The sequence below is a fragment of the Symphalangus syndactylus genome, chromosome 23 (genome assembly GCF_028878055.3).
Source record: "Symphalangus syndactylus isolate Jambi chromosome 23, NHGRI_mSymSyn1-v2.1_pri, whole genome shotgun sequence".
Lineage (NCBI taxonomy): Eukaryota > Metazoa > Chordata > Mammalia > Primates > Hylobatidae > Symphalangus > Symphalangus syndactylus.
The window spans coordinates 28558091-28585969 of NC_072445.2; the positions used below are offsets into that span (position 1 = coordinate 28558091).

General features: G+C 36.5%; 1 protein-coding gene across 1 annotated transcript in view; it reads left to right on the plus strand.

Annotated features, from left to right (window-relative positions):
* The window catches only part of GFRAL (GDNF family receptor alpha like), a 66528-nt gene that overhangs the window by 32836 nt on the left and 5813 nt on the right, over window positions 1–27879 (plus strand). Inside the window, exon 6 of the mRNA XM_055263905.1 lies at window positions 641–891. Within this exon, the coding sequence (XP_055119880.1) occupies window positions 641–891 (251 nt within the window). The remainder of the gene's footprint in view (window positions 1–640; window positions 892–27879) is intronic.

Genomic DNA, 27879 nt, shown 5'->3' on the forward strand with positions numbered 1-27879 from the left:
ACAAATATTAAATTGAAAGAATTTTATTCTTGCATCCATTAATAAAAATATATTCTTATTGTAAAAAATGCAAAATGAAATTAGTGTGCATTATCCAGAATTTATTCAATTTTATTACAACAGTAATCAAGTACATAGTCAGAAATCTTATACCTCACAACATATTGTAAATTCTAATTAGTCTGCTTAGTCCCTTGACTAAAGCACTTCCCATCCTGTGGGATAACTGACTTGAAAGGTCAAATACCTTATTTGAAATCACTTGGTGTGACACAGTGGCCAAAGGCTAGCCACAAAACTATATTCGGAATAAAAAATTGCCTATAAATCTCTGAAGTAGTTCATGCCTCAAATTGTCATACATTGGAATAAAATTAGTAATAAAGGAAAATCCGTCCGTGGAATCCTCAACTTAACCACTGTCTTTCATCACAAAAAGGGACAATAATTCACAAGATTACTCTACAATTTCTTCCACACTCCCTATACTGATTTTTGAAATTACAAATTTACTTTTCAACTATGTACTGGCATCTCAAACGCATTGTGTTCCATGTCTTTCATTAGGTGATGGGGGATCGCATGTTAATGTGAAATAATATTATTCAAAACTAATTATTTTTCTTCACTCTTTCTCTAGGAGGCACTATAGAACATTTCAGTCAAAATGCTGGCAGCGTGTGACTAGAAAGTGCCATGAAGATGAGAATTGCATTAGCGCCTTAAGCAAACAGGACCTCACTTGTTCAGGAAGTGATGACTGCAAAGCTGCTTACATAGATATCCTTGGGACGGTCCTTCAAGTGCAATGTACCTGTAGGACCATTACACAAAGTGAGGAATCTTTGTGCAAGATTTTCCAGCACATGCTTCATAGAAAATCATGTTTCAGTAAGTTCCCCAACTAAAATTATCTATCTATCTATCTATCTATCTATCTATCTATCTATCTATCTATCATCTATCATCTATCTATCTATCTATCTATCTATCTATCATCTATCTATCTATCTATCTATCTATCTATCTATCTATCATCTATCTATCTATCTATCTATTTTGTTTTTGCCTATACAGTACAAAGAGGTAATCCAGCACAGACATTTTTGTGTTTGGTATTGCATTTGAAAATTTGCTTTCTGATTATGTTCCGTGTATTTGCTATTTTACTCACTTACTTGAAAATAGTACATTTTTAAAATTTATATGATAGGTCACTCTTAATTATCATTTATTGATTTCAATATAAAAAGCATAGAAGATTTATTCTATCAGATAAATGGATATATCAAGTATCTATTGCTACATAACAAACCACAAGTATCTATACTAACAAAACAATGGCTTAAAATAATAACCATTCATTTGCTCACAATTCTGCACATTGGACTTGGTTCAGCTGGATGGCTCTTCTGATGGTCTTTTGGGGGGTCACTCATGTGCCTATAGTCATCTGGTACCTATAGGCTCGGCTGAGGCTGTTTCATCCAAGATGGTATTAGCAGACACCATTTTCTGGTGTGGTGTGGTTCACTTCAATATGACATCTTCAGCAATATAGCCAAAAACTCTTAACGTGGAAGCAGAAGAGTTCCTGATGGCTAAACCCCATTGTGCAGCTATCTAGTATCTGCTACTGTCACATTTGTAAATATTTCACTGAACAAAGCAAATCACAATGGCCAACCTCAGAGTCACTGTGGGAGTGGACTACATAAGGATGTGAATATTCAAGGTCAGATTAATCAAGGATCATTACTCTAACAACCTACTATAATTGGCTGTCCTGGCCTATGTACAATATTTTCACTCTTTAGTTTTTCTCCCCTTGGTCTTTAACATATCTGCTGATCAACCTATAATGATGAGATGGAAAACATATTTTCCAAAGTTATTGTTTAATTTGGAGACAAGAAAATTGATATTTAGGAATTTAAATAATTTGTTCAGCATCTCAAAGTGAGCAAATGGTCAAGAAGGACTTTTGTGAGTCTTAAGGAAAGAACCTAAGGATGTGATCATGTAATAATTCAAAACCACTCTATTATCCATCTTCAGGATTAGACCATGCAGCCATCGATGTCCCCAAACTTCCCCAGGCCCCTACCCCTAGATCCCTAGCTGTAACTACCATATCTGCAGATACTGTTTCTAGAAGGAGGTAATGGATATTTACTGTTTCATAGCAAACCAAATCTTTATATTTATTGAAAATGTTTGACATTTTAGTACATCTTTCTTGATACGCACATGCAAGATATTCTCTAGGGAGCAGTTCTCAATCTTTGCTAAACATGAGAATCATTGAGAGATTAAAAATTCTCATGTCCCATAAACCAATAAAATCACATTATATAATGACAGGACATGACAGTAGGACCAGCTTCATGGGCATGTGGCCAGTGTAGTTACATAGGCCTTGTGCTCAGAAGAATCCCAGATCTGGGGTTCAATGCTCTGCAGTCATTGTCGAAATTCTTAATAATTTTCTTTTGCTTTCGTTTTTGAAATTCAATGAAACAATAAAACACACAAGAGGTGGCTTGGAGCCTCAGCACATGTGTGTTTCTATGTCTTGCCATTTCACATCTTCCTAGGGGCAAGCAAGTTCTCAGCTGCCTGCTCCCCATCCTCTGATGCTGGGCCCTGCCCAACACCCCTTCACCTTGCCATCCTGCAACTGCTGCCAGACATTTGTCTATTTTCTAAAAAGTGATATTGAGCCTTCCAATCCACAGATATATATTTTTTTCTTTTCTGTCTTATAATAAATTTTTGTTACTTTCACAATGAAAAATAATTTCTAAATAATTTTTTTCATAGCTTTTTCTGTCTACAATTATTTCTAGGTATGGCCCAAATATTACAATTGTTATTGAAAGTCATATTTTCTCAGGATTACACTGTCAAACTCTTCATGGTTGAACTATAGAAATTCATTTGATTTCCACACATAAATTCATATGTAGCAAAGTTGTTAAACACTCATAGATTTTGACAATGTACGGAATTATGTTGTTCTTCCTTTTAGATAACCATATACTCTTCAATAATCACAGTTTTGTTTCCTTTGTTCAATACTCATGCTTGTTTTTAATCCTCCCCCCCCCCACTTCCTATAATATCTAGGATCTACAGAAAAAAAGTGAAATATAAATGGTGATAGTGAACACCCTTGCCTTGTTCCTGATCTTGAAGAGAATTATCTCATCATTTACCATTAAGTCTGACATTTGTCACAAGTTTTTTGTAGATACTGCAGATTGGAATAAAGAAGTTCTCTTCTATTCATGGAATGCAAATCTCTTTTAAACAACAAATGAATGATGAATTTTATTAAATGCTACTGTACATTTGAGGATCTCATCTGAAATTTATTTAGTACTTTTTAGTCATTGTCTTGTGGTAGAGTGACTGGTCGTGGTTCTAATATTGTTAGACTACCAGAAATAGAACTAAAGTATTCATTTAAACACATTCAAGAATCTCTATTTGTACAAAAAGGAAAAAAAAAAACCAGACACAAATAAACCCAACTTATTCATTAGCACCCTGTCTTCTCCCCTTTCACAGACAAATTTTCCAGAAGAGTTGCCTGGGTTCATTGTTTCAATTTCTTTTTCTCTAACAGGTTGATCCACCCTTTCCAGTCTGGCTTCTGGGTATAGATCCACTCACAAAAGCAGCTTTCCCATAGGTTATCAACCACATCCATTTAAGAGGGCCTGGAGGTCCTTGTCTTATTTGGATTTTAAGCTACCTTCAAGAACAATTGATATACTTTTCTTTCTTGGTGTACTCCCCTCACACCTTGGCTCCTATTCCTCTGATCACCCTGAATGATCCTCTTATTTCTACTTTGTAGGCTTTTCCAATTGGCGAATTAATATTTGTGTTTCAAGACTCAGCTGTAGATTCTCTGCTAAAGTAACGCTATAATCTTCCCCAAGGAGATCCCATCCATGGTCATAGCATCATCACTTCTTACATTGACTTACAATCTTCAAGGAAGACATCTTTTCTAAGATTCCAGCCCAATTGCCTGTCCTCCTACTTGATATATTCTTTAGGATTTTGAGATTGTGATATAACAAATAAGCTCCAGATGCTCAGTGGCTTTACAGAATGGAAGTTCATTTCTTGGGAGCATAAGTCCAATCAGCATTAACGTTGGTCATTTAGAGGACTAGCCTCTTTCCTACATGCAGCTCTACCTCAGCATAGGACCTCTAAGTGCTCTCTACTCAACAGAGGATAGGAAAATAAAAAAATGTAGTTTGCCTCACAGTCATAAAGGGGCATTTTATGGTTTGATGGTGGCAACAGTGCATATCACACACACTCATGGTCATCTGGCCCCAACTCAGTCACAAGGCCAGACCTATCTCCTAGCTTTGTGCCAGAGGCAATTGTAATTGTTAATCAACAAGTAAGTCTCTGCCAGAGTTTACCCTTCCTCTTCCCAAATTTCCATTGCATTTTTCTCTTCACACAGAGAATATGCTTATTCCTTCTCCAGTGGAGACATCTTAATGTTTTTCAAATTTTTATTCAGCATCAGCCACCAACTCGAAGCCCTGAATGTTAAAAGATGTGCAAGCTAAATGTTGTGGCACCTTGTAATAGACAGGCAACCCACTGCCATCTTCCCGACACAGACACAAAACACTAACACACCCAAACCCCCACTATATACCTACATATAGCATCAGCGACAGCAAAACCTCAAAAAAAAAAAAAAGCCCTTCTATTCAAAATCAGGAAAAATGGGAGAACAACAACACACAGTGAGATCCTATACCATAGGCATTATGCAGCCTCCCTGGCAGTGTAGATTTCAGTAAGGAGAACCTGAATCAGATATCTGTGAAGTACCACCTTCTGTGGTTCCTATTTTATCCTCTGAAAGGTTCTTCCTTGACCATATTTTTCCACGGCCATATCTGAAATAGGTTTGGCGGAGTACACCTTCCTCGGGGAACATGGAATGTTCGTAGCCAAATCCTGTTCATATAGTTTGAAGGACTGAAAGTTGTTTTAAAGCTTAACAGTCACTGACTTTTGCAAGCAGACTTGTGGCTCCTTTGGCAATATAATCTCTTAAAAATGTGTTAGATTTCTCATGTACTTGCTTTTTATCAGTTACATGTGCCAGTATTCACAATAAAAAATTTTTCTTGACTTAGTTCCCAAGTTTGCCTTATTTCTTTCCTTCCTCACCTCTGTGCCTCTCTCTCTCTCTCATTTAATAATTTAAGCTAATCTAAACAATAGACTGTATAATAAGGTAATACTCGTAATCTGAGATTTTCTCCATCATTGAATCAATGTATTTAACTTAGAAATACTAGGCCTTTTATGACTGGAGATATTTTCCTTCTTTTTCTTCAACTTTTTTTTTTTTTTAAGTTCTGGGATACATGTGCAGGATATGCAGGTTTGTTACATAGGTAAACGTGTGCCATGGTGGTTTGCTGCACAGATCATCCCATCACCTAGGCATGAAGCCCAGCATCCATTAGCTATTCTTCCTGATACTCTCCTTCCTCCCACCACCCACCTGACAGGCTGTAGCATTTATTGTTCCCACTGTGTGTCCATGTGTTCTCATCATTCCGCTCCCACTTATAAGTGAGCACATGCAGTCTTTGGTTTTCTGCTCCTGTGTTAGTTTGCTGAGGATAATGGCTTCCAATTCCCTCCATTTTCCTGAAAAGGACATGATCTCATTCCTTTTTATGGCTGCACAGTATCCCATGGTGTATATGTACCACATTTTCTTTATTCAGTATATCATTGATGGTTATTTAAGTTGACCCCATGTCTTCACTATTGTGAATAGGGCTACAGTGAACATACCCATGCACGTATCTTTATAATACAATGATTTATGTTCCTTTGAGTATATACCCAGTAGTGGGATTGCTGGGTCAAATGGTATTTGTGCTTCTAGATCCTTGAGGAATTGCCACACTGTCTTCACAATGATTGTATGGTAGTTTTGATTTGCATTACTCTAATGATCAGTGATGTTGAGCTTTTTTTCATATGTTTGTTGGCCACATGAATGTCTTCTTTTGAGAAGTGTCATTCCTCTCCTTTGCCCACTTTTTAATAGTGTTGTTTGTTTTTTTTTCTTTTCAATTTATTTAAGTTCCTTGTAGATTCTGGTTATTAGATCTTTGCCAAATGGAAAGATTGCAAAAGTTTTCTTCCGCTATGTAGGTTGTCTGTTCACTCTGATGATAGTTTATTTTGCTGTGCAAAAGGTCTTTAGTTTAGGTCTCATTTGTCAATTTTCACTTTTGTTGCAATTGCTTGTGGTGTTTTCATCATGAAGATTTTGCCTATGCCTATGTCCTGAATGGTATTGCCTAGGTTTTCTTCTAGGATTTTCATAGTTTTGGATTTTACATTTGTCTTTAAGCCATCTTGAGTTAATTTTTGTATATGGTGTAAGGAAGGAATCCAGTTTCAATTTCCTGCATATGCTAGCCAGTACTCCCAGCATCATTTATTAAATAGGCATTCCTTTCCCCACTGCTCGTTTTTGCTAGGTTTGTCAAAGATCAGATGGTTGTAGCTGCATGGTCTTATTTCTGAGCTCTCTATTCTCTTCTATCTATCTATGCATATGTTCTTATACCAGTATCACACTGTTTTGGTTACTGTAGCCTCATAGTATAGTTTGAAGTTGGGTAGTGTGATGCCTCCAGATTTGTTCTTTTTGCTTAGGACTGTCTTGGCTATTTCGCTCTTTTTTTGCTCCATATGAATTTTTTAAATAGCGTTTTTCTAATTCTGTGAAGAATGTCAATGGTAGTTTAATGGGAATAGCATTGAACATATAAATTACTTTGGGCAGTATGACCATTTTCATGATATTGATTTTTCCTATCCATGAGCATGGAATGTTTCTTCATTTGTTTGCATCCTCTCTGATTTCTTTGAGCAGTGGTTTGTAGTTCTCCTTGATGATGTCCTTCACTTCCTTTGTTAGCTGTATTCCTAGGTATTTTGTTCTTTTTGTAGCAGTTGTAAATGGGAGTTCGTTCATAATTTGGCTCTCTGCTTGTCTGTTGTTTGTGTATAGGAATGCTAGTGATTTTTGCACATTGATTTTGTATCCTGAGACTTTGCTGAAGTTGCTTATTAGCTTAAGAAGCCTTTGGGCTCAGTCAATGAGATATAGGATCGTATCATCTGCAAACACAGATAGTTTGACTCCCTATTTGAATACACTATTTCCTTCTCTTGCCCAATTGCCCTGGCCAGAGCTTCCAATAGTATGTTGAATAGGAGTGCTAAGAAAGGGCAACCTTGTCTTGTGTCACTTTGCACATTAATTTTATATCCTGAGACTTTGCTGAAGTTGCTTATCAGCTTAAGATGCTTTTGGGCTAAAACAATGGGGTTTTCTAGATATAGGATCATGTCTTCTACAAACAAAGATAATTTGACTTCCTCTCTTCCTATCTGAATATCCTTTATTTCTTTCCCTTGCCTGATTTCCCTGGCCAGAAATTCCAATTGTATGTTGAATAGGAGTGCTGAGAAAGGGCATCCTTATCTTGTGCTAGTGTTCAAGGGGAATGCTTCCAGCTTTTGCACATTCAGTATGATATTGGTTGTGGATTTGTCATAGACGGCTCTTATTATTTTTAGGTATGTTCCTTCAATAACTAGTTTATTGAGAGTTTTTAACATGAAGCGATGTTGCATTTTATCAAAGGCCTTTTCTGAAACTATTGAGATAATCACATGGTTTTTGTCTTTAGTTCTGTTTATGTAATGAATCATATTTATTGACTGGGCTGTGTTGAACCAAACTTGCACCCCAGACATGAAGCCAACTTGATCGTGGTGGATAAGCTTTTTTTTTGCTGCTGGATTCGGTTTGCCAGTATTTAATTGAAGATTTTTGCATCAATGTTCATCAAGAATATTGGCCTGAAGTTTTCTTATTTTTGTTGCATCTCTTCCAGGTTTTGGTATCAGGATGATTCTGTGCTCATAGAATAAGTTAGGGAGGAGTCTCTCCTTTTCAATTTTTTGGAGTAGTTTCAGTAGAAATGGTACCAGCTCTTCTTTGTACCTCTGGTAGGATTCAGGTGTTAATACCATCTTGCTTGGTAGGCTATTTATTATTGCCTCAATTTCAGAACTCATTATTCGTCTATTTAGAGATTCAATTTCTTCCTGGTTCAGTCTCGGGAGGGTGAAGGTGTCCAGGAATTTGTCTATTTCTTCTAGATTTTCTAGTTTATGTTCATAGAGGCATTTATAGTATTCTGTAATGTTTGTTTGTATTCCTCTGGGGTCAGTGGTGATATCCCTCTTACTATTTCTGATTGTGTCTATTTGATTCTTCTCTCTTTTCTTCTTTATTAGTCTAGCTAGCTATTTTATTTTATTTTTTAAATAGCTCCTGGATTTATTGATTTTTTGAAGGTTTTTCATGTCTCTATCTTCTTCAATTCGTCTTGGATCTTGGTTATTTCTTGTCTTCTGCTAGCTTTGGGGTTTATTTGCTCTTGGATATTTTTCAATCTTATCTTTTACTATTTCAGACCTACAAGTAGTCAGCTTTTTAAATGTTAGGGGATTCTTATTTTAATGCCTCTAATCTTTGCTTGACAACCAATTTCTACCTGAGTTCATGTCTCTTTTGTAAAACCCTGCTCAAGCAGCCAAGAGTGAGCCATTCATACTTTCACTCCAGCTCTTTCAAACAACCTCATGTGGTGCTACTGGCCGGGTGGATATCTGATCTCCTTTGCAAGTTGTACCAAATAATTTGCCAATTCACAATTTAAAAAGGGTCTCTATCTTTCCAGCCCCCAATAGGCAGTTTCTCACCGCCTGACTGTTAAGACAATTCTCCATATTTTAGGTTTAAACTATGGCAGCTGCCCTACTTCAAGGTGTCAATTTTTATATAGGCTAGGCATCACTAAGCCATCACCGATAACACATCAAATACCAGTAGGTGGAGACGATAATTAATTTCTGACTCACATGAAATATAACTACAGAGGGAAGAGGTGGGATGGGTTGAGTGAGTTAGAGGAATTTAGGTGTTATACAGCTATTTAGTGATTCCAAATGTTTCTACTGTATGGCCACACCCTCTTCTAAGTTCACATATGCTTCTTCATTCATCCTGCAGATTCAGAAAAAGACATTACACTGGAAATTTTTAGGGGCCAGTCATAAGTGCATTGCACATGTACTTCTGTTTATGCTTATCTGTGGGGAGGCTGGGAAATGTAGTTTATACCTTGGAGGAAGAAAAGTGAGTTTGGTGAGTGGCTTGTCAGTCTTTGCCACAGTATTTCCAACAAAGTGTATAATCTGTCTCCCTAAAACTAGTCCTATTTAATTATCATTTGTACCACTCTATCATAGATAGATACTGAAAGATCTGAAATTATTTTTGAATATGGCCAGTACATATAACAGAGAACAAAGCATAAAGCAATGACTTGTGTGCAGTAGTTTATCTGGGAGCACATATAAAGGAGATGGGGTGTCAATAGTCAGTACAAAGATGCAATACTGAGTTGTTTTCTAATTCAGGTTACTAAAGTTTGCTTCTTTTGGGACCTTCTAAGATGCTTTGTGAAATACATCGCTGAACTTTATTCATAGGAGAAGAAAGGGGAAAGCATTTGACCTTCGGATCCTGTCCCTCACTGATTTGGGGTGACCCCACTAGACTTGGTTCCCTCAAACTTGCATACAGTGTATGCATGAGTGCTGAGTGGGTCCCCACATTTCGTGCTTCAGTGGCAGAAAAGCACTGGGAAAAGAAAAATGAAGAGCATGATACAATGTCCAAGACGAAGCACTCTTAGGTTGTAGCTGCATAAAAAAAGATTAAGCATTCTCTGAAGCATTTTGACGGTAGGGAAGGAAGGCAAATTCATATCCAAAGTAAGTATAAATTCTAGTTGGAAAGCATCACTACCTCTTTCAAGTAGAAGGGTTATGGTGTTATGAATCTGCCATCAACCTGCTAAAATAAGATCTTGGTATAGGTATCTGTTGTTGCTGGAAGGTTTGCCATTCAGCATTGGCAGAACACTAACTGATCAGACTTATGGAGAGGAAATCCATTCTGTCAGGCCCATGCATAGCTGCCATCCTTGCCACCATAGCCACATTCTTCAAGCTCATTGCACAAGTATGGTCATGGAGGGTCTTCTCTGTGGCAGATACTCTCTGCTGGCAAAAATCTGAGATATAAAAATTTGCCCACGTCTTGCCACTACCATGGGTCCTTCCACAAGTCTTTTTCCCTCATTCCCTTTTCTACAGTCTTCCAAGTCTGCTGTTTTTTTTAATCCCTTTGACCAAGCAATTTACCACTGACCATGAGTCTTACTTCTAGCCACTTGTCTTTCCATACAAAGTGAACAGTCAAGAGTACTGCTCATGTTCTGCCTGTGGGATGGATTTCCTTTTACCACTGTCTTCTAGAGCCACCTCTGTGAGTGTTTGTAGTCACCTGTGCATGGACAGTAAACACTGATATACCGGGTTCATCTTTTTGGGAATCATTTACTTAACAGATCTGATAATATCCAATGGGCACTAAATTTCAAATGGCAAGGAGCATTCTACTGCAGATGGAATGGCTTTGCTTCAGAGCCCAACGTGTCTGTGCTGTAACTCTCCTATTAACTTCTTGCCAGAGACTCCATATACCAACCTGAGAGCTTGAATGAGATTAAGTGTATAAAGTGACTATTAAATAGCAAATATTGTGTCTATGTTAAACATTGTGCCTTTATTTTTATATTTTTAACTTTTATTTTAGGTTTGGGGGTACATGTGAAGGTTTGTTACGTAGGTAAACGTGTCATGGGGATTTGTTGTACATATTATTTCATCACCCAGGTATTAAGCCCGGTACCCAAGAGTTATCTTTTCTGCTCGTTTCCCTCCTCCTCCCTCCCCCATCAAGGAGACCCTAGTGTCTGTTGTTTCCTTCTTTAATTGTCTGCCTTTAAAACCATTATTTTGATTCAGATTAAGAATTGAACCATTAGACTTCTTTTATTTGATGCCTTACAAAGGCTATAGTGAATACTGCTACACATTTTTAGGAATTTATTTTTTATGTTTTGCTTTTTCCCCAAATTTGTTTATTTTTTAAATTGATATAAAAATTATATGTATTTACCATACACAAGATAATGTTTTGAAATACACACACGCAAACACACACACACACACACACACTGTGGAATGGTTAAATCTAGCTAATTAATACATACATAACCTCACATAATTATCATTTCTGTGATGAGAACACTTTGCATTCACTCAGCATTTTTCAAGAATGTAATATATCTTCATTAACTATAGTCACCATGTTGTACAGTACATCTCCTGAATTTTTTCTTCCTATCTAACTGTAGTTATGCATCCTTTGACCAATATCTCCCCAACAACCCTTGCTTTTAATAATCATCCCTCTATTCTCTGTATCTATGAGATCAACATTTTTAGATCCCGCATATAAGTGAGATCATGTGGTATTTGTCTCTCTGTGCCTGGCATTTTTCATTCAGCACAATGTTATCCAGTTTCATCCATGTTGCTGCAAATAAAAAAAATTCCTTTTTTTTTCCATGGTTGAATAGTATTCCATTATGTATGTATATCACATTTTCTTAGGTTGATTCCATATCTTGGCTCTTGTGAACAGTGTTGCAATAAACATGGAATGCAGATATATCTTCAACACACTAATTTCACTTCCTTTGGATGTATGCCCAGTAATAGGATTGCTAGGTCATTTGGTAGTTCTATTTTTAATTTTTAGAGGAAACTTCATACTGTTTTCCATAATGGCTGTCCTAATTTATTTCCACCAACAGTGTGCTAGGAGTTTCTATATTAAGGTTTTACTAAAGCCAGCTGGTTCCCCAACTCTATTAGTAACAATCTTTCCACTATTAATGAAGAAACATAGTCACAAAGACAAGCCCAAACTATTGAGGAGTATTACTGGACTTTAAATTTTTGATTCTCAAATCTGGCTAATCCTCAGAAATATAGAGAAAGTATGTTGAAAATATAGGTATTTAGCCCTAACCCCAGTAATTCTAATTCAGTAGGCCTGGGGTAGAGCTCAGCAACATGTATTTAAAAAGTTATCCAGGTGGTTTTGATTTTCAAGCAAGTTTGGGCACCACTTCTCTAATCCACATTTGGGAAAACCCAGTCGCCAGCCATAGGGCCCAGATCCTCTTTTCACTTACACCTCTCAGGGAATAAGAAAAGTCTGTGCTCAGAAAGGAAAGACCAATAAGACTAATGCCATGCAGCTCCCAAGGTGGCCTGCTTCGCTCCAGTGCCCAAGACAATTGTTGGTCCACATTAGCCACTCAATAGGTAGTGAATGAATGAATGAGTAAATGAATAAAAGTCAACCATAGTTCTATGGCAGCACTGTTCTTGAATTCAATAGTTTTTCCTTGCTTTTTTGGAAGTATCCTAATACTGCTTCTCTATTTAGAGCCTCAATTCTTTATGTTTCCACTCAGGCTGGAATTTTTCATTCAAATATTTGAGCAAAAGAATCAGGAATTAACAAGAGCAGGCTGCTACTGCTCACTTTAATAAAAACATTTCAAGCTCCTTATATTTTCCAACACTTTTCCTTGTTATAGATCTGCTCTCAAAAAGTTCGAGTAATAGGAAATAATTTTACAGTTGATCCTCGAGTGGTGTCATCATTGTAAATAAGCAATTGACCCTAACACATTTTTTGCTCTTAAATGTGTGCATTCCTTTAATGACTGATATGGTTAGCCCCATCTGTGAATGACAGAAGATTGTTCCCAACTGATTTCCAGAACCAGCTGGCTTTTGTGAAATATTAACATAAAAACTCCTCAAAATGTATATAGTCTTTTTCAAGAAGCTTTAGAAAAGAGCCTTTCCGTACCTGTGTCTACCATTTCATTTCTTTTTATTGCCATACTTCTCACCCATCTGTCTATTGATCCCTCATGTTAGATGTCAAGATGCTAGTAAGATTGGTTTATTCATCTTACTTGTCTGCATTCAATGGATAGATGATTTATTTGGCTGCATTTCATCCTGCCTTATGACATTTCATCTGTCTACTCCCAGTGAAGGTCTGGATTTAAAAATAACATTCCATTAGTGAGCACTTTTATAGAAAGTACTTTAAATACACCCATTTATATATGGAGGTGCATGATACATAGTCTTACATTTTTTTCTTTAAGTACATAAAAATTTAAACTTAATTTTACCAAAATAATGCGAAAACTGTGTAAAATGAATTAATAAAGGCTCAAACTCACTTTTGTAATTACATGTTATAATTCTTACTATTATCTGATCACTGACTGTCTGAAGAAAGAAGATTACAGACTATAAATAAAACCCCGAGCTAAGTGAATTGTGAAAGACACTTCCCCTGCAAAAACTCCTCTCTCTCTCTCTCTTTCCCTGTCTTATGCACACATATATACATACATATATACATAAATGCGCATACATCACCTTCTAGTATAGCCAATTCATATAAATTAGGATTTCAGGAGCTTTATGTTAAGTTTTGGCTTTAAATAAATCACTTCATCTAGCCAAAACCACTGACTTTTTCTTGGTTTCTACACAAAACTCTAATTCAAGTCTAGTTTCCTTCAAATTCAGTCCAGGTGCTAAAAAAGCTTCTTGGTTTTCCAAGGAACATTCAACAGAATTTCTCTACTCTGTATTCATATTTCTATCATAGCCTCTAAACAGTCCAGTATTTGGTATTTTCTGGATTAAAATGGCTCCATGGTGAATTTGTAGTCCATCAGATTCATAGACATTCACTTATAAATGTTTGTTTTTCCTCTTAGAAATAAGGGATTATTCCTTAAGGATCTTGTTTTTTTTATTTGCATTGTTTTGAATTCTGTAGAGAACAGGCATATGTGTTTTAAGTTAGCAATAAAGAGAATAATAACAAATAAACTGTTTCTTTAAAATTACTTTAAATACCATCCAATGTAAAAATGTCGATTTATAGTAAGCTCTACAACTTTCAGGTATTATGCTATTTAATATATACACTTAGAATTCTAGATATTTCTTTGGGTTGGGTCCTCAGGGAAAAATCAGTGTATTTAACCATTATTAGCTTTCAAATTTAAAATATAAATAGTGCCCCTTCTTCCACTCTCCTTCCTCAGCCTGACTCTTACATTTTTGATTAAAAACAATGATCGGCAACAATGACTGTAAAAGTCAAATTCTGTGCTTGGAAATGTAAATAGACCTTATTACAGAGCATAGACGTAGAGAGGCAATATAGCACGAAAATGTCTGGGTTCAAATAATTTTTCCATCTTTTACAAGATAAGTAACCATAAACAAGTTACTTCTCTCACTTTCCTTCAATTTCCAGTCTGTGAAATGAAAATCACAATAAACATTTCTAACTGAGAATGTTGGTACAAGGATTATATCAGTAAAGAAATATCTGGAACATAGTAAAAAGCAGTAAATACTATCTTTTATCATAGATTTTGAGGGATTTGAAAAATCAGGCAAATCAATACTTTTTGAATAATTATGATGTTAAACAGGTAATATGGGTAGAAAATTTCTGGAAGATCTAAGGTATATTTTCTTAGAATAAGTGACTTCTTAAGTATGGTGTTATCTTTGAATAATTTTAGGGTAGATAATCAACTGGGGCTATTAGTTGCAAACTTCATTGTGCATAAGAATCACATGGTTTCCAGTTAAAATCCAGATTCTGATTCATTAGGTCTGGGGTAGGGCCTGAGATATGCATCTCTACAAGCAACTAGGTGAGGCTGATGCTGTTGGTCTAAGGATCACATTTTAAATAGCAATTACCTCAACAATTTCTTGAGGACATTTTAAGAAGAAATGAATTTACTATCCAATCTCATATACAATTATGCGCTGCATAATGATGTTTCTGTCAAAGTCAGACTGCATAATGATGGTGGTCCCATAAAATTATAACATCATATTTTTACAGTGTTATACCTTGTTATACTGTGTTTTACCTTCTCTATGTTTAGGTACACAAATACCATTGTGTTACAAGTTGACCACCGTATTCAGTATTCAGTAACATGCTGTCCAGGTTTGCAGCCTAGGAGCAACAGGCTAGACCACATAGACTAGATCTGTAGTAGGCTATGCCAGCTAGGTTTGTGTACATTCTGATGTTTGCACAACAAAATCTCCTAATGATGCATTTCTCAGAATGTATTCTGGTCCTGATCATTAAGCTACACATGATTGTACATACCTTCCTGCCCTTTACTGGGAAATAGACTAACCTGATTGATATGATACAGTTTCTAATCCAATGGGCTTGAAAACTGGGGCATTTACATTTAGGACAAGTTTCCAGGTGATGCTGAAATTGCTTGTCCAGGTACCACACTCCGTGAAACACTGGCTTAGAGTACTCATTGATTCTTTTCGGAAAATCAGGTGGAATCTGGCAATGTTCACTTACGTAAATCATAAACATAGCATACACTACTGTTAACTCCATAGGGAGAACTTCAACACTAGTTCCTTTGAGATACCATCCCAATGTTTTTGAATTTGCTTACTAAGTCAATGGAAAAAAGATCTCACTCATAAGTGAGAGTTGAACAATGAGAACACATGGACACAGGAAGGGGAACATCACACACTGGCCTGTTGGGGGGTTGGGAGCTAGTGGAGGGATAGCATTAGGAGAAATACCTAATATACACGATGGGTTGATGGGTGCAGCAAACCACCATGGCACGTGTATATCTATGTAACAAACCTGCATGTTCTGCATGTGTATCCCAGAACTTAAAGTATATAAAAAAAACCTCAAGAACTTCCATTTATCCCCACACAATAAAACATCCCCAGACTCAACAGAAAGAGAAGCATTATTTTTTTTCTATTAATTAAAAATAAACTATTACTATATTCCAGAGGCATTAGTATCAAGATTATTGTGTTATAAACATGAAAAAGTAGACTTGGATAACTGGAAGAATTCCCATTGGCCCCACAATTTTACTGTTTACATTGATAACAACTGATTGGACAGATAAAAGTCAAGAGTCAGAAAACATCTGAACACTGAGTGTCATCACTTGAGTTTCAGCATCAAGCACACTGTGTTTAGAAAGTAGTGAAGAATTTTTGCTTCGCACTGGGTAAAATTAGACTTGGAAGTAAAGAGCAACCAACAGATGTGTGTCGGGGAGAGATCAGCTGGATAAGGTTAGTTGTTTAACATTTAAGTCAAACCTGAATATATTTGAGTAAGTCATATTTTCCACAGTAACTTTTGTAACTTTAGAGGTTCTTTGGTCATGGCAGTTGGAATTTGCATCAGAACTTTGCAAATAGGAAAATCTCAGTCCCTTCATTTCATTCTAGATTTTCCTAAATTTCTCCAAAAAGCAGCAAAAAAAGAGTCAGACTCAGCTACGGGGTTAGACTATGAGGAATGCTCCAACCTTGCTGATGGTATACTTGGGACTATCCTGGAAAGCATCAGTCTTTAGAATAGAGATGGAGCCTATACATGAGATCCACCTGTGCAATTGGCTTTACATTTGCCGTCACTTCTGACGGAAAGCACTAAGATAATCAGGTGTTTCCCTTTGAGCACACTACTGCCTTCCTCGAAGAAACTACAGAAATAGTGAATGACTAACGGCCAGAAGCATATCAAGAAAACATTACATTAATATTAATAGTGTAAGAATCTGGACAAACTCTTGAAAATAATTATCCCATTGGACCAACTGTAAAGAATCTTCTCATGGATCTGCTTGTCACTTTATTTCAACATTGTAAAATGATGACATGGAGAAAACTGAAGCTATAAAAGATGTATCTTAAAAATGGAGATTTAATAAACATCTAAAGATATTGCTTGCCCTGTTGAAGCTACATTCTGACTACTAATGCTAGCTGACTTGTCTTTTGTTTGCTCGAGATGCTGAGACCTAATTGACTGCTGTGTGTCAGACATTGTTCTATTCATTTTATGTGACTTAATTAATTTAATTTTTACAAGCAATATGTGAAGTAGGTGCTCTTTCTTTTACCCAAAAGAAAACAGAGGTGCCTAGAAATTAGTAACTTGTCCAAATCACAGAAAAGACAATAGAGCCAGAATTTAAATACAGCTGTTTTTGGCACCAGAAGCTGTGATTTTATTCACCATAATATACTGCTCTCGTCCAATGATATAAACCTTATAATTGTCAATTGATTATAAATGTTACATTTCACAGGGAACACAGGATTATGATAAGAGACTATTTAAAAAGTTTGTTTGATGAGAGGCAATTTGTTGCAATATAAAGAAGAACAGCCTAGGAAGCAAGTTCCATCCCTACCTCCACCAGGTGGTGTAGAGGAAATTAGTTATCTTCTCCCTAGAGCTCAGGTTTCTCACGTATTAAATGCTAGTAAAGATTTCAAAGAAATAGATGATCTCTGATATTAGATGTGTTCTGATAGTCCTGGATTAGGTAACTGAGGCTAAGTTCAGGGCCATTTAAGCAAACTTCAGACTGACTGTGTATGTGGCCCCCTCTGGAGTGACAATTTATTTAATATTAAAAAGACCAGTAGCCCACAAATAACTTTCCTTTCCTAATATTATACTAAAATTTTAAGAAAGCCTGTATTATTTCTTTATTTGCCCTTGAAAAAAGTACTTATTCTTTCAGAGAGCTAAATTGAAATTTGGGATAAGAGAGTTTTCTCTAGTTCCAGATTCCTTACCTTTTATTGCTTTGTTTTAAAAATTCTAAATAGCTAATAATGTGTCCAGATTCAATAAACAATCATAATAAGGCATGTTTCTTTGCTTCTAGTACTTACGTGTTTGAATCTATAAAACTGCTTATTTTTAAGCAAGGAACACAATAATTTTCACCTAAGGGACATTCAAAATCATGATGTGGAACTTTTGTCATCTACAAATCCAGTATGTTGGCCATTATTTGCCACTTTGACCAGACACTATTGTAAATGTGTGTGAGTTTAAGTGAATGCGTGTCTGTTGGCTCTGTTTTTGTAAGTATATGTGTATAGGGAATCTTTATCTGTTTTAATTTGGGCAACTTAAAATTAGATTACTGAGAGAGACCCAGCTTCCCCTCATCTCTCTCAAGATTTAACTAACAGAGGCATCATACCTGGCTGCAACTTCCACCTTTGTTGGCTAAGATTTCAACCAGATACTCTAAGGAATTATCTGGAAGATTTTATCTTAGGACCTTTCAAAATTCAAAATTCCCTCAAGAGAGGAGACATGGAGGAGTAGTTCCTAAAGAGGCAGCCCATTCCAATGGAGACAAATACGGGCTTTAGTTTCACCACTAGGTTTACTTGCACTCAAAAGTTCCCAATAAAATCCAGCTGGTTTAAATTTTGTCTGCAGACCTGAAACACTGCATATTTGGCCAAGGCTTCCTATTTTGCAGTAAATGCTTCACAGGGCTATAATCTGGAAATACTGAAGTGTACAAACCCTGAACAGAAACAACAGGAGAACGGCTGTCTTCTACCTTCATTTTCTCCTAACTCTACTCTTAAGGCATAGGTGTTGTTAAGGGAGGGGAGAAAATCTTCCACTGAACATGAAATGTTGTATGAATCATCATTTGACTACCTTTGTTGTTTGCTCAAAACCAAAACATAAAGATTAAAGAGTTGCCATTGATGAGTGAGACAATTCACATTTTGGCATTACTAGAGAAGAAAGGAGCATTTAAGATCATGGAGGGAAATGAAACAACAAAACAATACTGTTGCAATTTGAACAATAACAGCCTTCAGTACGTGAAATCATAGTATTATCTTTTCCATTTTCCACCCTTATATTTTCATTGGCTTCACACAATCCTCTTGTTGCCTATAATTGGGGATAGGGTTAGTGCCAAAGCTGCATAAAACAAGCAGCCTTTCCTCTATACTTTCTTTGCATCGTGATTGTGTATGCGAAGTCATAAAAATCATTTATTATGAGCATGTGTATTCTTGGCTTAAAGAGCCAAGTATTCTTGTGACAACAATATAATAGCATCAGATGTATTGCCATAAAACACCATATGTGGGCACTTAATAGTTACTGCCCTGGCACCTACATGCTGGGATATCATCTTAAAGAGGGACTCTTTAGAAAAAAATAATGTTTGGTACTTAGACAGATAAAGCTCCTTGGATGAGATAGGTGAGTAATGAGTAGACATTTGTAAAGAATCCATTGATGATGGCAACAGTTCATCTTCCATTAGTAGCAGATTTTCTCAACCCATCTGCTAGAGTTCTTTTCATGGGTCCAAGAAAATCCTTTACAACATTGCAAACATCAATAAATATCTCTCAGGCTAAAAGTCGCAAGAATGTTTTAATGTCACATTTACAGCTAATAAGCTGTAAAATGAGCACAACATAATTTTTATTCTGTGCAACCATTACTCTTTGGAAAGCATTTATTTAGGGTATGTTGTACAAATCATTAGTAAACAAATTAGTTCTCAAACTAGATAAAAGAATGTAGAATGGATGAAAGCCACTGCATGGCACATGTCAGCCCTTGGTGGTGTTTTGAGCCTCTGTGACAGACACTGCTCCCCACTGTCTCTGTCCTTTCTTCTAGCTGCTGCCTTAGGGTGGAATGCTTTCCCTTGGTTGCCGCTGAAGCTAGAGACTAAGCTTTCCCAAGCATCAATGCACTTCAAGTTTGCCATAAGTCTGGGACTGATGTTCTACTTCTGCATTAGCACCTGAGTCAGGTGGCCAGACATTAACTGTAGACACATGCTAGTGTCTTTCAAAAAAACTCAGTTGCAAAGGAGGCCAGAGTCCACTAGTTCCTGAGTGCGTGTCTGCTTTAGCTGGGAGTGAAGGCAATCTGAAACAAGAAAAGCCACATGACTCCCTTTGCAGTGTTTTCTCAGAGGGCGACTCATCTTAGTGATACACTGCTGTGCGTCACTGGGGTCTGTGTAGGAAGATGCTACTCTTGATGTTTTAAGTTTCCAGGCCAGACATGATTCAATCCCTGAATCTCTATTCACTAGCTCTTTCTAGTATGACAGACAGTCTAAAACTTACAATGGTATTTTGTTGAAAGAACATATGGTAGCTATTACATTGAAAATTTACACTAAGCATATGTCTACAACCCTAATAGCTACTTCCAACACTTCTACACAACTGCTTTGACTCAGTCAATTTCTCTCACTGTTCTTTGGCCCAAACTGCCATTCCAGCACCCCTACCCTAAAATGGAAATATTATTCCTTTTAATTGCTTTTGTTATTTTAATACTGCCAGGTAGCTGAAAGGGAAATTTTGAGGTGGTAACGTCTCTTACTGATCCAAATATGTTTTTCTTCAGTTGGTAAAACTGGCTTAGCAGTTACCGTTATTATGTCTGGTTCTTCTCTACCAGCTTATATTTAAAGGAGTTTTCCTAAGAAACATAACTCCCCAACCTCTCCCTCTTCCTGTTCTTCCCCCAGCTCCCCTCACTAATTAAGTATTTCATTTCCACTAGCCCACTATAATGTTGTTTATGATCTGATTTCTCTTTTTCATTTCCAGAATCATGAGTTTTCCCCTTTCTACCAATGGTCTACATCCTGACTGTATAGATATATGTTTTACATGTTTTTGTTTTATTATTTTAAAAATTTTATGTTAAGTTCAGGGGTACATGTGCAGATTTGTTACACAGGTAAACTTATGTCGTGGGGGTCTGTTATACAGATTATTTCATCACCCAGGTATTAAGCCTAGTACCCATTAGTTATTTTTCCTGATCTTCTCTCTCCTTTCACCCTCCACTCTCCTAAAGGCCCCAGCCAGTGTGTGTTGTTCCCTCTATGTGTCTGACCATATATTGAAAGGGTATAGAAAAATATTTGAAATTACAAATGCCTAGTATTTATCTCTACATTTCCCTTGCCCTATTAAATCAAAACCTACAGCAATAGAACCCAGAAATCTCTCATTGCTCCATAGGTAATACTAATGTGTAACCACTAGCAAAACATAATTTCTTAATTAAAAAAAAATAGCTCTTGTTGTATGTTTACCCTCTGCAAGTTACCTTACATGCCCTGCCTCATTTAATCCTCACAAAAAAAACAGTAAGTATTATTATCCTAAAATTTTCTAGGATAGAAAACTGGAGCACAAATGAGTCAGAATAAAGAAGGAAAAACAAAAGTACAAATTTTAGAGCAAGGTCTTCAATCCATGATTGGAAGTCAAAGGCTGACCCCCTTTCTACTATGCTACACTACTCCTCACTCCACTCTATTATCTATGTTTACTAGTATTTTTATTTCTAATTCTCATTATGTATTTGTGTGTATATGTAAAGTGACAAATCAGCTGGAAAATCCACATTTACAAAAGGTGCTACTACCTCATGTGGTAATGCAGTACTGTGAGATGTTTATGAATAAAAGGAATGTGGCCCTGACTGAGGTGGAATAATTTAAATCTCAGTAGAGATAACGATGTTGCATTCCATACTTACTTTTGAGAATATGGTGGACTTTAAAATAACACTGGTGCATAATAAATAAGGAGTGAGTGCAATTAATGCATACCTCACTGCCTAATGTTTCCCAAAAGAGAAGGGAAAGCCTTCCTATTTCCAAAGTGGGAATGTTCTTCAACGCTCTCCTGCCTTTCTCCAGTTTCCTCCTTTCTCACCTTTCTTTAACCCCTTTTCACTTTTTTTTTAATTTAAATTTTTTATTTTTTATTTTTTTTTCTTTTTTTATTTATTTTTTTATTATTATACTTTAGGTTTTAGGGTACATGTGCACAATGTGCAGGTTTGTTACATATGTATCCATGTGCCATGTTGTTGTGCTGCACCCATTAACTCGTCATTTAGCATTAGGTGTGTCTCCTAATGCTGTCCCTCCATCCCCCTCAACCCACAACAGTCCCCAGAGTGTGATGTTCCCCTTCCTGTGTCCATGAGTTATCATTGTTCAATTCCCACCTATGAGTGAGAACATGCGGTGTTTGGTTTTTTGTCATTGCGATAGTTTACTGAGAATGATGTTTTCCAGTTTCATCCATGTCCCTACAAAGGACATGAACTCCTCATTTTTTATGGCTGCATAGTATTCCATGGTGTATATGTGCCACATTTTCTTAATCCAGTCTATCGTTGTTGGACATTTGGGTTGGATCCAACTCTTTGCTATTGTGAATAGTGCCGCAATAAACATACGTGTGTATGTGTCTTTATAGCAGCATGATTTATAGTCCTTTCACCTGCAAGTCTATTGACAGGTATGTAAGAGGAGAGAAAAGAAAAAGCTAGTATTTATTAAGCACCTGCAATCTGTCAAAAATTTTCATTTGTGGTTTATGATTACCCCCCTGAATTAGCTTTTGCTATGTTATACACTAACATGCAATTGCCAAATTTCAGTGGCATACAAAAACAAAGATTGATTTCTAGGTCATGCTGCATGTAGGCAGCTGGGTTCTGCTTCCCATTTCTAGACTCAGGCTGAAGGCACAGTTGCCATTGGGAACATGCCATTTTTATGGAAAAGATAAAAACAAGCAACAAGATCACTCTTAAATATCTGCGTGAATATAATATATGTCCTTTCTTTCTTACATTTTTGACAAATGCAAGTCAAGGTGAAGCCCAATATCAGTGGAGTAGTAAATATACACTTCCCATAGAAAGTAGTGCTCTAGGCCAGGCGCGGTGGCTCACACCTGTAATCCCAGCACTTTGGGAGGCCAAGGCGGGCAGATCACGAGGTCAGCAGTTTGAGACCAGCCTGACCAACATGGTGAAACCCCATTTCTACTAAAAATACAAAAATTAGCCAGGCGTGGGTGGTGGCGAGTGCCTGTAATCCCAGTTACTCAGGAGGCTGAGGCAGGAGAATCACTTGAACCCAGTAGGCAGAGGTTGCAGTGAGCCAAGATCGTGCCATTGCACTTCAGCCTCGGCGACAGAGCGAGACTCCATCACACACACACACACACACACACACACACACACACACACACACACACAAAAGTAGTGCTCTAACTCACAGGGCATTGGATGGTGCATGCATATATTTTTACAGCAAAAGAGAAGTGAATCTTTATAAAAAAAATACAATCTATCGCAATACCCTTTTTATATAGGGGAAACATGAGGCTCAGAGGTTAAACTGTCCAAGAGTAGTGCATCTAGTGGACGACTCATTTAAGATTGTAGTCAATGTTTTTCTAATTCCACGGCCACTGTTCTTAGATTTGCATAGCCAGGTTAAAGAGAGGGGAGACAGACTTAGTTCTCTCTTCTATTATTTTTTCATCTTTCATTCCAAATATTTTCTAAAACATCATGTCACCTTAAGGATCTAGGAATAATCTTTGATTTAATCCTCTTCATTTTTTCATATTAAATAAAACTCTACATTGTCTAATGCTTAATAATGATACAATTTTTTGAGCACTTAACTTGTGCCAAACACTATTTCAAACTCTCTTCACATATTGTTTAATTTTGAGCCATAAGTTTTGTGGTAGGCATCATATCACTTTAAAGACAAAGGGCTACACATAGTGGCTCATCCATGTAATCCTAGAGCTTTGGGAGGCCAAGGTAAGAGGATTGCTTGAGGCCAGAAGTTTGAGGCCAGCATGGGCAATAATAGCAAGGCCTTGTCTCTAGAAAAAATCAAAATTAGTGGGGCATGGTGACATGCCCCTGTAGTCCTAGCTACTCAAGAGGCTGAGACAGGAGGATTGCTTGAGCCCAGGAGTTCAAAGTTGCAGTGAAGTATGATTGTGTAACCTGGGCAACAAAGCAAGACCTTATCTCAATAAAAAAGGATAAAAACACTGAGGAAAAAATCTCAATAACTTGCCTAAAATGACTGACCGGGAGTGAAGTAGAGCTGGTTTTTAATCCATATCTGATGATAACACTTGTGCTTCTACGCTCTGCATCATTCTGCTTTCTAATGAAAATCTCTTTGTTTTAAATATATCCTACACTTCTCTCTTCTAGACTCCAGCTTCTGTTGCCTATTGTTAGTTTTTATCTTCTTAAGCCTAAATTTCTGCTGTTGCTTTCTAGTTGGATTTCACTCATGAAACCAACCTATATACCATGACTAGACTAATTCTTAAACTCTGCCTTGATCACTTTTGTGTGCAGAAGACATTCATTGCTCTCCCTTCTTCCTACTTTCATCCCTCCCTCATATAAACTCCTTCATCTGATTTCCAAGGACACCCAGAGTGCAAATTATTCTTATTTCGCACTAGTCCTCAAGGTGTACCATTTACCTGGTTGTCCCTTATTGATTCAACCTTGCTTCATTTATATTTTTCCCCTTACTGGAAACTAGATCAAGAACTTTACGAGAGCAAGGTCATGTATCATTTTATGAATATCTCTCCGTATTGATTGTCATTATGCTAGCTTTGAAGTAGGAAGTAATTACTTACGTAGGTAACCTTTACTTGGGTCCATATATGGTGCTTTTCATCACATTGTTCTGTGGACATTTACAGGTAACTAGGAATAAATGATCCATGAATTTATTTCTGGTTCTGCTGTAATGGGTCTCCTGAATAGAAAGCAGATTCTAAATTCTCCATATCTCATGGGGACATGTTGGGAAATTGAAGAATGCCAGATTAACTGGCAGCAAAAGTGGGATTGATGTTGCATCTCATCACCCTCTGTAAGCAACAATAGGAGTAGCACTTGAAAGGTCAGGCATCTTTCAAACCTCAGGGTGAAAAGTTTGCTTGAACACATGGACAAATAGAGGGGAACAACACACATGGGGGCCTACTGGAGGGTGGAGGGTGGGAGGAGGGAAAGGATTAAAAAAAATAACTATTGAGTACTAGGTTTAATACCTGGGCGATAAAATAATCTGTACAACAAACCTCTATGACACAAGTTCACCTATGTAACAAACCTACACGTGTACCCTTGAACTTAAAAATTAAAAAGAAAAATAGAATAACATAACGTAAAATAAATAACTGAAAAAGAAAAAAGAAAAGAAAAATTTGCTTGGCTCCCAGAAAAACAGATGAAGAGAAATTGTGGTACCTAGCATTTGTATATATGTGTGTCTAGTAGACGTAAGGATTATAAATTAGTACTTACATTTATCAACACACAATATTTTCAGTGTGGTGTTCTCTTGCCTTCCATTGACTAAGCAAAAATAAAATCCTCAATGAACATCTTATGCCTGCACAAATTTTATAAATCCTTGCCATTTAATCACATATATCCATGTTTTCCAATTTGTTTTCTTGAATTCTAAAATATAGCCCCTGGAGAAAGTAAATTTAGGTAATGTATGCCACTATATTATATTAAAACAAACTGAAAATTACTTGCAACTAAATGCATATATTACATCTAACCCAAAATTTTTTAAAGTCATTTACTTATGGGATCTTTTGTTTGCCTAACCCATAAAAGTATTCTGCAGAGCCAGTGTTTTATGGCACATAATTCTAAAAACTCTGCCTCTTCTAAAAAGATGTTGAATTTACTGTGTCCCCTTGAAAACAGAAAATGACAGAGGGTTCTATTCGAGTAAAATGGCCTGGGAAAATCTTTCCCAGAAGGTGGTCTTTAGGCAGACACCTGAAGAAAGAGAAGGAGTCTGTTCTAGGAAGAGGCAATAGCAAGGATTAAGTGCTCCAGCAGTAAAGAAAATATTTAATGTGTTTGGTAAACTAGAAGGAAGTAAGAGAAAGAGGAAGGAAGGAAAAGAGGCAAGGACGGAGGAAAGAAGCCTCTTGGTGGCTGGAATGAAATGGGCAAAGACGAGACTTAATATACCAAAGAAATTGCTAGGGTTTAGGTCATGTGGGACTTTCTAGACATGGTAGAGGCTTTAGGTTTTCATTTAAGTTCAATGAGAGGCTATTTAAAGATTTGAAGTAGGGGAAATAAATGATTTCATTTGGATGTTTAATAGATAACCCTGATTGCTTTCACTGGAGTCAGGCAGAAGTGAAAACAGGAAAAAAGTTGAGATTATTGGGGGTATTTATTGAAGCACCTATCCTGGAATATGATGATCACGTTAGCTAGTTCAGTGGAGTTTGCAGTGAGGAAGAATAAAGATACTTATTTATGTAAAATCAATAAGACAAACTGGCTAATGGGATATACGATTGAAAGAAGGGAAAAAATCAAGGATAATTTCCAGATTACCTGAATGATATGGATGGGTCATATCATTTACTGAGATGAGAAACGCAGTGAAAGAAGTTAGTATAGTAGGAGGAAACCTACATTTGGTTTAGAACTTGTTAAATTTGAGATGGTTATAAGATATGCAAGCAAAAATATCAAGAAGGTAGCTTGAAATGAATCTGTAGTTTACTTAAAATCATTGGAAAATTGAGAACACTCAGTGAGATTATTAGGTTTCTTCTTACTAAAGGGGAGGGGCAGGACTGAACCTTATTAAAGGGAAGGGCCAGGACCGAACTCCAGCCTTTAGAAGTTGAAGACAGCAGAAGAAGCCAATGAAGAAGAATATTTGAAATGACCAAGTAGGCCTTAGCTGATCTTGAAGTAATAATTTCAGTGGAATAGTGCAGCAAAAACCTGTTTGGAAATGTTGTAAAGTGAAATGGGTTGAGGATCAGAGACAATTATCAAGACAACTATTTCAAGACATTTGGCTACTGAAGGATAGTCACAAAAGGTGGAAGGTAGTTGTCATATTGACAGTTTAGTGCAGTAGCGTGGGATCTTTTCAAGATGGCTTGAAAATATACTAATGAGAAAGGAGGGAGAACTAGAGGTAACAAAATGGTTCCTGAGCCGTCAGCTTTTAAGTGGTCTTTGGGTAATGACTGCAAAGACAGCAAATCTGATGTATTTTCACACCACATTCAACAATACTGAAAAAGTACACGTGGATCACTTTTTAAAAAAATCTCCACTGTCTGTTAATAGTAAATGCTCACTAAATACTTTTTAAAGAAAGATAGGAATGAGAGAAGGAGGAGAAGGAGGAAAGAAAGAAAAATGAGAAAAAGAACCAAAAAGAAATCCCATATTTTATCCTTGTTTTCCCTTCTACTCTCATTACAATTGTGCATTCTTTCTGATGGAGGTTCTCCATTTCAAAACTCAGTAATGTATAAAACTTTCTGGATTATCTCATCATTCGAAATGACTATGAACACTCTCCAAAAGAGTGTTCTCTTTCCTTTATTTTTTCCTAACTCTCCCCTGTTGTTTTCAATCACCCTGTGGAAAAAAAAAAAAAAAAAATATATATATATATAATGCAGCTAGGTAAAATTTTACACATTTTCCAAAGCGTAGCTATAAGTGAATTATTCAATGTCAAATGAAGACATCAAAACCTTTCTGGACGATCAGTGGCACTGTCACTTATATATTTTTTCATTGAAAGTATTCCATACATTGAAACCTCCACATATGAAATATAAAGTCTTGAAATTTATAAATTATAGTACAAACTATTTTCATTATCTTTCATTTGTCTTATTTATTACAAACTCGCCTAGTGCTTGTGTAATATAATTCAAGGTAAAAATTACTGTTTAATTTTGTGAACTAATTTTTTTTCCTATGAAACTCATTCTAGATACAGGCATTGTTTCCCCCAAGCTGACTCTTCTAAATTATGTTTTGATTAAAATGAAATGAAGGTTTATAAATTTGCAGTTTGTGATATGTTAAATCTCTGTTTCGAATTATATCTCAAGTATTCTGACATTTATTTCTAAATCATTGCTTTGTCTCTGATCAACCATAACTTTTACAAT